At 45.9% G+C, this 12,392-nt stretch overlaps 1 protein-coding gene across 2 annotated transcripts in view; it reads right to left on the minus strand.

Annotated features, from left to right (window-relative positions):
• The window catches only part of LOC147609643 (uncharacterized), a 53,695-nt gene extending 43,806 nt beyond the window's left edge, over positions 1 to 9,889 (minus strand). Inside the window, exon 1 of one of the 2 annotated variants that reach the window (XM_086787433.1) lies at positions 9,699 to 9,889. In XM_086787433.1, coding sequence (XP_086643559.1) covers positions 9,699 to 9,768 — 70 coding nt within the window. In that variant the 5' untranslated portion in view covers positions 9,769 to 9,889. Of the gene's footprint in view, positions 1 to 9,643 lie in introns of both variants that reach the window. The other variant, XM_086787434.1, reaches the window with a different exon arrangement.
• Positions 9,890 to 12,392: the final 2,503 nt, after the last annotated feature.

The following is a 12,392-nucleotide window of genomic DNA, read 5'->3' on the forward strand; positions in this document are numbered from 1 at the left end:
CAGATCTGGTCATCATCTCCGCTGCGTATTCTGACATGGTATCAGAGCCCTAGGCTCTAGATAGTTCTTGGGATTTGTGTGAGCAAGAGGGGACTGTTGTGTGGCTAATTGGTGGACCGTACGGGACTGTTCGGGAAGAGGAGAAGCAAGAGGACGGCGGGCTGATTTGCTTGACAACCACTTGCAGGTATTAGTTCTTCTTTGTTCCCACCCACCCACCCTTTTCATAGTACATCCCCGCAATGGCAGATCTGTTAGAGATGGCCGAGAGGCATGTGAAGATCCCGACACTCCCCACGTTCCCGGTGGACCGTCAGTTGGACGGGAGCAACTACGGCATATGGAAGGTTATGATAGAAGCTGTTCTGGAGTCTTACGACCTCGCGGATTTCGTCGTTGTTGGTATTCCACGGCCGGAAGTAGAGGAAGGGGAGTTACCGTCGATCCGATAGGACCGGGAGGCTCAGACACAGATGTGGGATCGTGTCAACGCCAGGGTCCGTTCGTTTATTTTCCTCAACTGCACACCACAGGTAATCAATCATGTAAAGCATATGACACTGGCCAGAGGTATATGGCAGCATTTGGCCTCTCTTTACAACAGGGTATCACCCATGAAGAGGATTTCCTTGGAAGTACAGATGCGGTTTATGAACCCTGCAAAGTCGTCGACGATGCGGGAGCATATTAACAAGCTGCAGGCTCTTCAGCAGGAAGTTCTTCAGGCTGGGAAGGAGATATCGTCAGAGGACATGGCCATAACGTTGCTGTCACATTTGCCCTCTTCGTACTCAACATTTTACTCATCTTTGAGACAGAGGAGCACTACATTTGCCGATGTACAATCTATTATGAGATCCGAGGGAGATATCACTGCCTACGCAGGGTCATGGAGTTTGAGGATCAGAGATGCCTAGGATTGTTCCTACTGTTAAAAGTCATCTCCTGTCCAGTTTTATACACCAGGGCCTTTGTTGTGGGTGTGCCCGCCCTTATGAGGTGTTTTATCATTTTTCCCCACTCTCCGCATTTTTCCCCTATTTTTTCCCATTTTTCTGTGGCTTGGGAGGCAGCCTGTGTGCCGGCCGACTGCTGAACTAGTCCACGACTCCATGTGTGTGATGGCCGACTGATGTCAAGCTGGCCGACTGGACATATCTGCTGGTCGTGGAGTTTCAGGGCCAGTCGGCTGCCCTACAGCAGGCCGACTGCTCATGTGGGGGCATATAAATAGGCCCCCAGCCCCCTTGCCACATTTGTATCATACCCGGGATTTTCTTGTGTATATAGAGCAGAGTTACACGCCTACTTCTCTCTCTCTTGTGCTGTATTTTTTCCTGCATGCGTTTTGCTCTAGTGTTCCCAGACCTTGGTCATCATCTCCGCTGCGTATTCTGACATGGTATCAGAGCCCTAGGCTCTAGATAGTTCTTGGGATTTGTGTGAGCAAGAGAGGGACTGTTGTGTGGCTGATTGGTGGACTGTTTTGGACTGTTCGGGAAGAGGAGAAGCAAGAGGACGGCGGGCTAATTTGCTAGACAGCCAGTTTGCAGGTATTAGTTCTTCTTTGTTCCCACCCACCCACCCTTTTCAGAGTACATCCCCGCGATGGCAGATTTACTAGAGATGGCTGAGAGGCATGTGAAGATCCCGGCACTCCCCACGTTCCCTGTGGACCGTCAGTTGGACGGGAGCAACTACGGCATATGGAAGGTTATGATGGAATCTGTTCTGGAGTCTTATGACCTCGCAGATTTCGTCGTCGTTGGTAATACACGGCCGGAAGTAGAGGAAGGGGACGCCAGGGTCCGTTCGTTTATCTTTCTCAACTGCACACCGCAGGTAATCAATCATGTAAAGCATATTGGAAGTGCAGATGCGGGTTATGAACCCTGCAAAGTCGTCAACGATGCGGGAGCATATTAACAAGCTGCAGGCTCTTCAGCAGGAAGTTCTTCAGGATGGGAAGGAGATATCGTCAGAGGACATGGCCATAACGTTGTTGTCGCACTTGCCCTCTCAGGACATGTGCTGGTCGTGGAGTTTCAGGGCCAGTCGGCTGCCCTACAGCAGGCCGACTGCTCATGTGGGGGCATATAAATAGGCCCCCAGCCCCCTTGCCACATTTGTATCATACCCGGGATTTTCTTGTGTATATAGAGCAGAGTTACACGCCTACTTCTCTCTCTCTTGTGCTGTATTTTTTCCTGCATGCGTTTTGCTCTAGTGTTCCCAGACTTGGTCATCATCTCTGCTGCGTATTCTGACACCTACTTGAGCTCAGGAGACACAGAGAGACCCTCTTGGCAGACAGGAGACTGAGCCATGATGTACAGAGGACCCTGATAGATTTCTTCGGCACCAGCACCAGCAACCCAGCCCACACACCTCCTGATACCTTCTCCATTGGGCCATCAGGGCACCGACCACGCTCCCAGGGAGTCACCACTGATAGAGTAGTCATCTTATGTCATGCTTGTCGGCCACACCCACCAGGATCCCAACCACAGCATCCTCACCATCGCCAGATCAGAGCCATTATTGCTCAGCATCGGAGGCGCCTACCTCGCTTCTACGACCTCTCCATTCTAGACAGCCCCATGGCGGAGATACTTGATCTAAGGAGAGGGCAACACTTCAACTGATCAGCATACATGGATCTACCTGATATACATTTTCCAGTATTTTCTACTCAGTATTATCTCGGAGTCTTACAATTCTGTTTTTATAACTGTAAGACAATTAGTTTATTGTACTTTTTAGTCTCATTTAGTTGTTCTCTTTGATGAGACACCAACTTCAGATGTACTCTCAGTTTTGGTCTCATAGGCCATTATGGCCTCTTAGAGACGTTAATATATCATTTCATTTCATTTCTCCAGAGTTTCAAGCTGATGCAGGAGCGCCGCCGAGGGGTGACACTAGACAGAGCCATTGAGCTATAGCCTTGCGCCATAGTTGCATGGAATGTCGTTCCCGAATGCTTGGAACATGGGAACACCACTTAGCACATGTCGGGAGCGTGGGAACGTCATGGAACGTGAGGCGCCTAGTCACACAACTCGCGTTCCGGGAACGGATGTATGTGGGGAGCGTGGAATGGAACGGAATGTCATAACCTCTCATTCTTATAGCTATCAAGTTACAGAATGACCCCATTTTCTATCTTGCAATCTCTCTACCAACTCTCTCTCTCTCTCTCTCTCTCTCTCTCTCTCTCTCTCTCACACACACACACACACAGGCAGAGATTACCAGACTTATTAGACGTAACTTGACTCAGCTGGACACTAGGAGGACATGGATACAGGCGACACACGAGCTTGGTGTACAAAGATGGCTTTCTATAGAGATCATCTTCTCCAGCTCACGAAGGATGGGTTTGTGATTAGACCCAGCTACATGGATACTCATCTTTCTCATGGGGTACGGTGTGCTATTGGTCAGATGCACACATCCTCACACCAACTAGAGATTGAGACTGGCAGATTCAGAGGAGTACCAACTGAGGCCAGGATTTGTCAGTTGTGCCAGATGGAGTCAGAGACAAAGTTACATTACATGTCACTGTCCAGTATATTATGAGATACGAGGCCGTTTTCACTGCCTGTTCAGAGGGGGTTTCGAACCACTTTCCAGAGTAATGAGATACCAGGATCAGAAAATGCCTCGGATTATACTTGCTGGAGCTACGTAGACATAGAGAGGGTCTCTTGAGAGGGAGGGGATCAGAGAGGGAGAGACACCTACAGAGGCAAATTACAAACTTCTTTCGACCAGAGATTGAGCAGTCAGGCCAGCAGGCATTGCAGCTAGCCCCAGAGTATAGCCGCACCAAAGGTACACTGATTGATCAGGCTATAGAGCTGGATCGGTCCAGGCGCCCCAAGATGAGAGGCCCATCTCGACACCGGCGGAGACTACAACGGAGAATCAGGACCATACTAGCACAGCATGGGAGACGTCCAGTCACAGTACTCACCATGGAGGACATTGAGGATATCCGCCATCGACCGATGAGAGACATCTTTGGATAGTGATGTATATGATGCTTACCTTTGTTGCTAGAGTTTTCCTTCCCAGATGTTATCCATTAGGAGCTCCTAGTACCTTACTTTTCCTCATAGTTGTTGCTTCAGTTTCAATTAGTTGTTTAGTTGTTTTAGCTTTTCTTACACAGACATTGTATCAAATCCACCAATTGTTGTAACCTTTTTGGTCTCATAGGTCATTTTGGCCTTTTGAAGACGTTAATATATCATTTCATTTCATTTCTCTCTCTCTCTCTCTCTCTCTCTCTCTCTCTCTCTCTCTCTCTCTCTCTCTCTCTCTCTCTCTCTCTCTCTTTTCTACTCAGTATCATCTCGGAGTCTTACAGTTCTGTTCTTATAACTATAGGACAATCAGTTTATTGTACTTTTTAGTCTCATTTAGTTGTTCTCTTTGATGAGACACCAGCTTCATATGTACTCTCAGTTTTGGTCTCATAGGCCATTATGGCCTTTAGAGACGTTAATATATCATTTCATTTCTCTCTCTCTTTCATGATGTCGTTCTCGTACCCGTTCCAAGTCCAAACGTCCCCATTCCCCGTTCTGAAATCATGCCTCGTTCTCGCTCCCGTTCTACGTTCCATGTGACTATGCCCTACGCCCTCAACCTCGTGGTCCCCGCCCACACCCGCATCACTACAGGAGGATCAGAGCCATCATCTCTCACTACCACAGGACTTTCTCCCGGCCGCCTAGTTTTACTACATTGGGTGCCATGTTGCAGCATCCTATGTGGGATATTTTAGGGTGATATGAGAGCTGGACACTTTTTGTTTTGGAATCAGATCTAACATTTCAGCTCTTATTACTTTCTTTGATTTTATTTTTAGTACCCATGATGATGTATTTCATGGACATGATGTAACCTTTTGGCCTTCCGAATGGAGGAAGAAACGTCGGGCTAGACAAGGCAATCAGCGTATGGAAGCTTCTGCCCTCGTTCAGATCTATCAGTTACCTGATGATCCATCTGTGCCAAACATCGAAGCCTACCAACTCTTCCCTATGCCAATCCAATCACTTGGATAGTCGACAAGGGAGCTACACACCATATGGCACGCAATGCCGACATTTTCATCTCTCAGCATCCTGCTAAGGGTGAAGTTCGATGTGGCAACAATACACTAATGCCCATCAAATCTGTTCGCACTGTATTATTTGAAACTACCACAGCCCCAACCAAGCAACCTTGGACAATGTTGAATGTCTATCGTGTTCCTAACTTGGGCCTCAACTTACTTTTTGTATCCCAGTTGACCCAACTCGATCGTGGAGTTTACGTCAACAATAGAACATATGTTGGTAACATATCCCCTATCTCTATCCTCAGCGAGTGTGATGAGACTCGGATTTGACCAATCACATCCTCATGGCATGTGACATGTGTCTTTGTAGTTAGTGCGGCCGCTGCATGAATCCATCTCATGCGAGCTTGAGGAAAAGCTCACTTTAGAACCGAGATTTGTTGGGCAGCTCAGCTCCTAAGGATCTAGCCATGTAATACGGATGTCTAATTGAGTGAGGTCTGTGCAGATGAGGCGGCTGATCTCTGGGTGCGTGGGGGGCAAGAGGGGGGCTGTAACACGAGGAAGCTCTAAGAGTCTTCTTTCAGCCCTAAACACTCTTGGAAACCTTCTGATGCAAAAACGCACCATCTCATGCAAAAACGCAGATATAGAGAGAGAGTAGAGAGAGAGAGAGAGGTGCTCGAAATTCAGTATATTTCTATGATACAAAAAGGTATCTGAATCTGCAGCCATGGGCTGCCTTACATAAAGGGTGATTACACCTAAATCTGTCCCCTATGGGACCTCTAATGATCCAATCCCCTAGAGGGAGAGAATGATTAAAGCAATGAGCTCTTGGGCCTTTTTATAGCAACTTGGGATCCTTGGGGAACTGGCCGACTGCTGGTCGGCCAGTTCATATATTCATTAATCCCCTTTTTATGCAGCCGACTGCTTATACTCCTTGTTCATGATGCGCTTGTTGCCCACATTCTGCTGACGTCAGCCGACAGCTCTTCTGGCAGCCAGCATCCTCTGTCCTGCAGCGGATAGCCATCTGATCCATGCCTTGCTTCAATCTACACTGTAAAAGGTGCTCTGTGCTCTATCTACCTGGTTCATACTCTTTATCTGGCTGCCTTTTCTGGATCTAGCCCTGAGAATGTCCATGGTCTCTATGATGCACATGACATCCCCCTCTGCTAAACTTGATGACGGGAATCCAACCTGCTCTTGGATGACTGTCATCATCCCAATCCTGTCCTGAAGTCCCTCTGTCATCATCCATCCCTGGTAACCTTTTCTCTGAAAACCCGACCTGTTCTCCAAACCACTCTGTCTCTGATGAAGATCTATGCATCTGGTTCCTCTAGTCCACAATCCGTTCCTGCCCTGACTCTAAACACCGTCTTGGTCTTCATTCCTAGAACTGAGTCTGGCACTCTCACATCACCCTTGGAGGATCAACCTCCCTTGGGACCGTTGCCCGGGAACCTATCAGGCTCACATGACTGCCATCCCCTCTGGCACTGTGGAACACCACCAACCAACCTCCTGGGAGTTCTTCCCGATCTATGTTCCTGCCTCGGGCTTCGAATCCGTGTACTTTCCTGTACCTTGGACCTGTACACCATCATCTGGGACTGAATCAGTGTTTAGCTTCGCTGAGCCTGATGCTCTGATACCAATGTAACACGCGGAAGCTCTAGGAGTCTTCTTTCAGCCCTAAACACTCTTGGAAACCTTTTGATGCAAAAACGCACCATCTAATGCAAAAACGCAGATATAGAGAGAGAGAGTAGAAAGAGAGAGATGTGCTGGAAATTCAGTATATTTCTATGATACAAAAAGGTATCTGAATCTGCAGCCATGGGCTGCCTTACATAAAGGGTGATTACACCTAAATCTCTCCCCTATGGGACCTCTAATGATCCAATCCCCTAGGGAGAGAATGATTAAAGCAATGAGCTCTTGGGCCTTTTTATAGCCCCTTGGGATCCTTGGGGAACTAGCCGACTGCTGGTCGGCCAGTTCATATATTCATTAATCCCCTTTTTATGCAGCCGACTGCTTATACTCCTTGTTCATGATGCACTTGTTGCCCACACTCTGCTGACATCAGCCGACAGCTCTTCTGGCAGCTAGCATCCTCTGTCCTGCAGCCGACAGCCATCTGATCCATGCCTTGCTTCAATCTACACTGTAAAAGGTGCTCTGTGCTCTATCTACCTGGTTCATACTCTTTATCTGGTTGCCTTTTCTGGATCTAGCCCTGAGAATGTCCATGGCATCTATGATGCACATGACAGGGGCACCAAGGAAAGGTGGTAAGACCAACAATGCTTCGGGAGTGTGAGGCGAACCATCTCTTGGCGCGAGTATACCATGAACAAATTGCTCCTTGTGTCTCCAGTCTCATGGAGGACTCTAGGGCTCCACTGGGGAGGCGGTCTATACCTAGTGTGTATACCCGGTGTCAATATATCACTGTTTGGAAAAGGGCATCCACTGGCAAGGGGACAGCTCCAAACTCTACTCTGATGATCTCATGGGATATTGATGCTTTGCTCCAGATCATCCTGGACAACATCAAGATCTATATACCCCCTAAATTTTGCAAGTCTTTTAGCCCTAAATCTGGTCCCCAAAAGGCTATCCCATAAGATACTACAAGAGTGACCAAGGTATCAAAGAGCCACATCTTTGTGCTTGGTTCTTGGAAGTGGGCCTGGAAACATTGCCTCTCAAGCCTAGCCAAAGCCGCATGCCCTAAGATCGGTCCTAAGAAAGTAATGCCGAGATATAGGTATGATGAGACTGTCTCCACCACTCTGCCACCATATGTAAACCGATTTCTCATTGATGCTAGCCTAGATGTGTTGAAAATCACGACTTTGGTTTTTCCCACGTTCACCTTGAGATCATGCTCATCACAAAAATCCCCCAAAGCATCCAAATGCCTCTACAATCCCTCCATTGAATATGAAATAGGACAATGTCATCCGCATAGAGGAGGATGGGTACTAGTGTATCAGCCAGTATCAAAGAGAGAGAGAGAGAGAGAGAGAGAGAGAGAGTACCAATATCAAAGCCACCATGAGGAGAGATGGAACAAAAATACTTCCAAGGTTCCAATCAACATTGTAAGGTTCCCTCTGTATTATATGTTTTGACACTTCGAAAATGGATTAAGAAAGAGCTTGGAGCCGTGTGTTCAGTGTTGAATCTGAATAACACGTCTTCTTACATGGAGGAAAGCCTTTGGTGCCACATTCAAAGCAAAAGAGCAAATGTGCCTATATTCTTAAGAAGTATGGATATAAGGTTGTTGGCATCACAAGAAAGCACCCGCCTTCGCCCGCAAGGTCGAGGTGTGAAAAGCATATGGAAATGTTCAGACTACATAATCGCACCCCCCTTCCCCCCTTGTCCTCCCTTGTAATGAGTTGGGTAGGCGTTCGTAATGCTCTGCACAGAACTGCGGGTGGTTACCAGCTTACCAGCTTGTGGGCTTACTCACTTGTGGAATTGCAAGCTTGCCGGCTTGTGGGCTCGCTTGCGGAATTGCGAGCTTGCCAGCTTGTGGGCTTACTCGCTTGGAGAATTGCGAGCTTGCCGGCTTGCGACGGGTTATAGACTTGCCGACTTTGCCGGCATGGACTATAAGGCTTTGCAGGCTTGCCGGCATTAAGGGGTTGTGGACTTGCAAGCTTGCCGGCTTCCACAATTATAGGCTTGGAATTATAGGCTTGCAGGCTTACCAACATGCAAAATTGTGGGTATACAAGCTTGTCAGCTTGTAAAATTGTGAGCTTGCCAGCTGCGGACTTGCTCACTTGCAGGCTTATCAGCTTACCAATTTACGATCTTCAGACTGGCATGCTTATCAGCTTCTCGCGGACACGGATGGACTTATGGGTTCATGGGCTTGCGAGCTTTCTAGCTTGCGGACCTGGCAGCAGGTTTGCGGCTTATGGGCTCACAAGTTGGCAGTTGCAGGCTTACTGGCTTGCAAAATTGCAGGCTTCCTGGCTTGAAAAACTATAAAAAAAGAGAGACAGAGTGAGAGTTATGATATATTATTTACTAATTCCTTCATTATAAATTCGTGTACTGACTCCGATTCCTCTGTGCACACACCTCCTCTACCTACTTTTATTGCAGCACCATCTGCTCCAAGGCCCCATCATGCAGAGTTATCACATACTGCCTCTTCACCCGAGTCTAATGGGCAACGTAGATTTCAGCTTCGGAAGGCGTGCTGGTGTACTGATTGCTAGAACATATTCAACACATAGGCGATGTCTGTATTATGCATTAGTCTTGCAGAGACTTATGTGAGGATGCTGATTTGGTATGATTATTGCTGTTCAAATGTAATTGCAAGTTGCAGCCTCACATTTAACAAAGGAATGAGATCACGGAATTGATTGCCAGATCGCTAAATTTCCGGATCAAAAAAGCCCTGATTCGGTTGCTAAAAGCTTCAAACCCTAATATGAGATGACCATGGATTATACCCTATTTGGTCACGTATACAACCTGATTAGAGCTGAAAATAAAATACGGAAATTGTGATTTTACCTTACACACGCGCGCTCGCGGGGACGCGGGAGAGAGAGAGAGAGAGGGAGATTACCAGGATCAAAGCCAGTATGAGGAGAGATAGAAGCAGAAATCAGGGTTACTTCCAAGGTTCCAGTCGACATTGCAAGGTTCCCTCACATGACATATACGATGTGTTTTGGAAAGAGCTTGTGTTCAGGGTTATTCTGAATAACGCGTCTTCTTACACGTTCAAAGCAAAAGAGCAAATGGGCCTATATTCCTAAGAAGTATAGCAAATGGGCCTATATATAGTCAAGGATTGATTCTGAATAACGCGTCTTCTTACATGGAGGAAAGCCTCTCTTGCCACGTTCACATGAGGTTGTTGGCAATGGGCATCACAAGAGGGTACCTACCCGCCCGCAAGGTTGAGGTGTGAAAAGGTTGTGTAGAATAAAAGAGAGCACAACGGATCCTCATGCAAAAACGTCCAGACTAATATAACCACCCCACCTCCGCGACTTCAATAAATAAGTAGCTACAAATATTCCAACCGAAAATTTTGTTTTTGTAAGGTCTACTTAATGTAACATTAAATCTTGCCAAGTGTGGTATTTGTTTCTTTGCCATGCATCTCTTTCTCTCTCTCATATGTGAGAACAAACGATCTTTCTCTCTCTATAGAAGGGAAACGGAGCATTCTCTTTGATGAACTGAAGTAAACACCTCTCTCTCTCTCTCTCTCTCTCTCTCTCTCTCTCTCTCTCTCTCTCTCTCTCTCTCTCTTAATAGAAGATATATTTCCAAAATTACTTCCACATGGCCGCCATGTGATATACTAGCTTTCACGTCGCTAACGTGTTGAAGGGCAATGCCGCTTGTAAAGCTTTTTCGTCGAGTGCGCAATTATGACAAGACTCGAAAGAAGAAGCCTCTGCTAACTCCATGCAAGCAGCCACAGTGAGACGGGGGGCAAGTGTTATTCAGAATGACTTGGCGTAAAGGGCACTAAATCAGGTTGAAAGTCAAAGGCGTCAACTCAACTGGCGGAATGCTTTCAAAACCAATTAACTCCGAACCATAGATGTATCTTAGAGTACCCTCATCCAATATATAGCTGTGTCATTATCCACCAAATAAGCTGACTACAAGAAAGAGACTTGCCACAATAGTAGCCCTTTTATATGACCTATGTGAGCTGTAATACCAACTTTTGCATCAAATATGAAGGCATTCCTAGTTAACCAAATATGCCACAAACTTATCCACCTGAAAAAATGAAAGAAAACTGAATGTTTTGCGTTATCCAGCCCATTCGAAATCTTGCAAAAAATACAGTCTTTAATCTTTACGGGCCTATCTGTCAACAAAATCCATATGTGAGAAAGGAAATCCCACATCTTCTTTGCCACCAGACACGAAATGAAAAGATATGGGCATGTTTCCAAGCATGTAGTACAAAACACACAATTACCAGAAGCAATCCGCCGCTTTCACAACTGGTTCCCCAATGGTACGCCTCCAACTAGCATGTGCCATAGGAACACCTTCCCTTGATATGGAATCTTAGACAACTAGCCCTGTAAGATTACTTCCTTCCACCAGGTTCTACTTTTCCTGATATTCCATACCCTATTAGCCTATTCAATGATCTAGCGCTTATCTTTTGTTAAAATTACAGCAATGTGATGAGCTATGGTGAATCAAATGCTAGAATCAATATCATTAACAAAGAGATTAGATGATAATTAAGACGTGATTAGTGAGCAATTAACTGATAGCTTAATGTAGGCATGGATAGTCAAAAACCAGCAAATTCTCATTAGGCCAATGCCTCAATTTATAGAGTTTACATCCAAGCATCCAATCCCACTGATTTCTCCTTGATTCACTCCACCTCTTTTGCTTGATTCTCTCCACCTCTCCCAAAATATCTCCACACCTCCTAAATCTCCTCATGCTACCCTTTATTCTCTCCCAGTAGATTCTTCTCACCTTTTCACAGGTTCTCTCACATTTACAAATTCTCTTTTACAGCCTCTAGCCAAGGGCTTGTTCCCGCACACACCCTATTCACTTGTATATTTCAACATCTTCCATCATCACACTTGATTTGTTGTACACTAGATAATGTCCTCAAGCTTTCTAAATGCCCAATCTAACCAAGGTTCTAATCCTCCAACTAAGGAATATTACCAAACGGTGTAAGTCCTGCCCTCACCTTCTCCCATAACTGTACATATCCACGTGGAACCCAAAAATATTGACAATTTTTTGAAAAGACAATAAGCGCCCTCTACGTGGCAACAAAGCATCCATAATTGAAATGGATCTAGAGTAAAATATTGAATCAAACACATCAAAGCAAGAATCTAGTATCCATTAATCATGAGATTAGTTATCAAATGGCTCATCACATGAATATACAAGAGAGAGAAAATCTATAAGTGCATGTAGCAAGAGAAGATACACAAATAGCCTAAGTGTGTTTAACCTCTCACCAAGAGGATGGCTTTCAAGTTAGCCATAAACTTGACCATGGAAGGCCAAATCTCCATTGATGGACCCCAAAGGTACAAGATGACCAAAATTAGTAAAAGTGTCAAAAGATCCTACCAATGTACCCCAAGCCCTATTTATAGTCACTTTCTCCTTTTGCCCATGGGCCCCTATGTACATGTGGAAATCAGGCTCTATGGTTCATGACAAACCATCCCTTCCTAAAGATTTTGTCCTCAAAATCATACAAGATATTTACAATTAAATCGCAATCTCAATGTAAACC

Source organism: Cibotium barometz, chromosome 51 (genome assembly GCF_041138505.1).
Source record: "Cibotium barometz isolate CiBa-2024 chromosome 51, ASM4113850v1, whole genome shotgun sequence".
In the NCBI taxonomy this organism is placed as follows: Eukaryota; Viridiplantae; Streptophyta; class Polypodiopsida; order Cyatheales; family Cibotiaceae; genus Cibotium; species Cibotium barometz.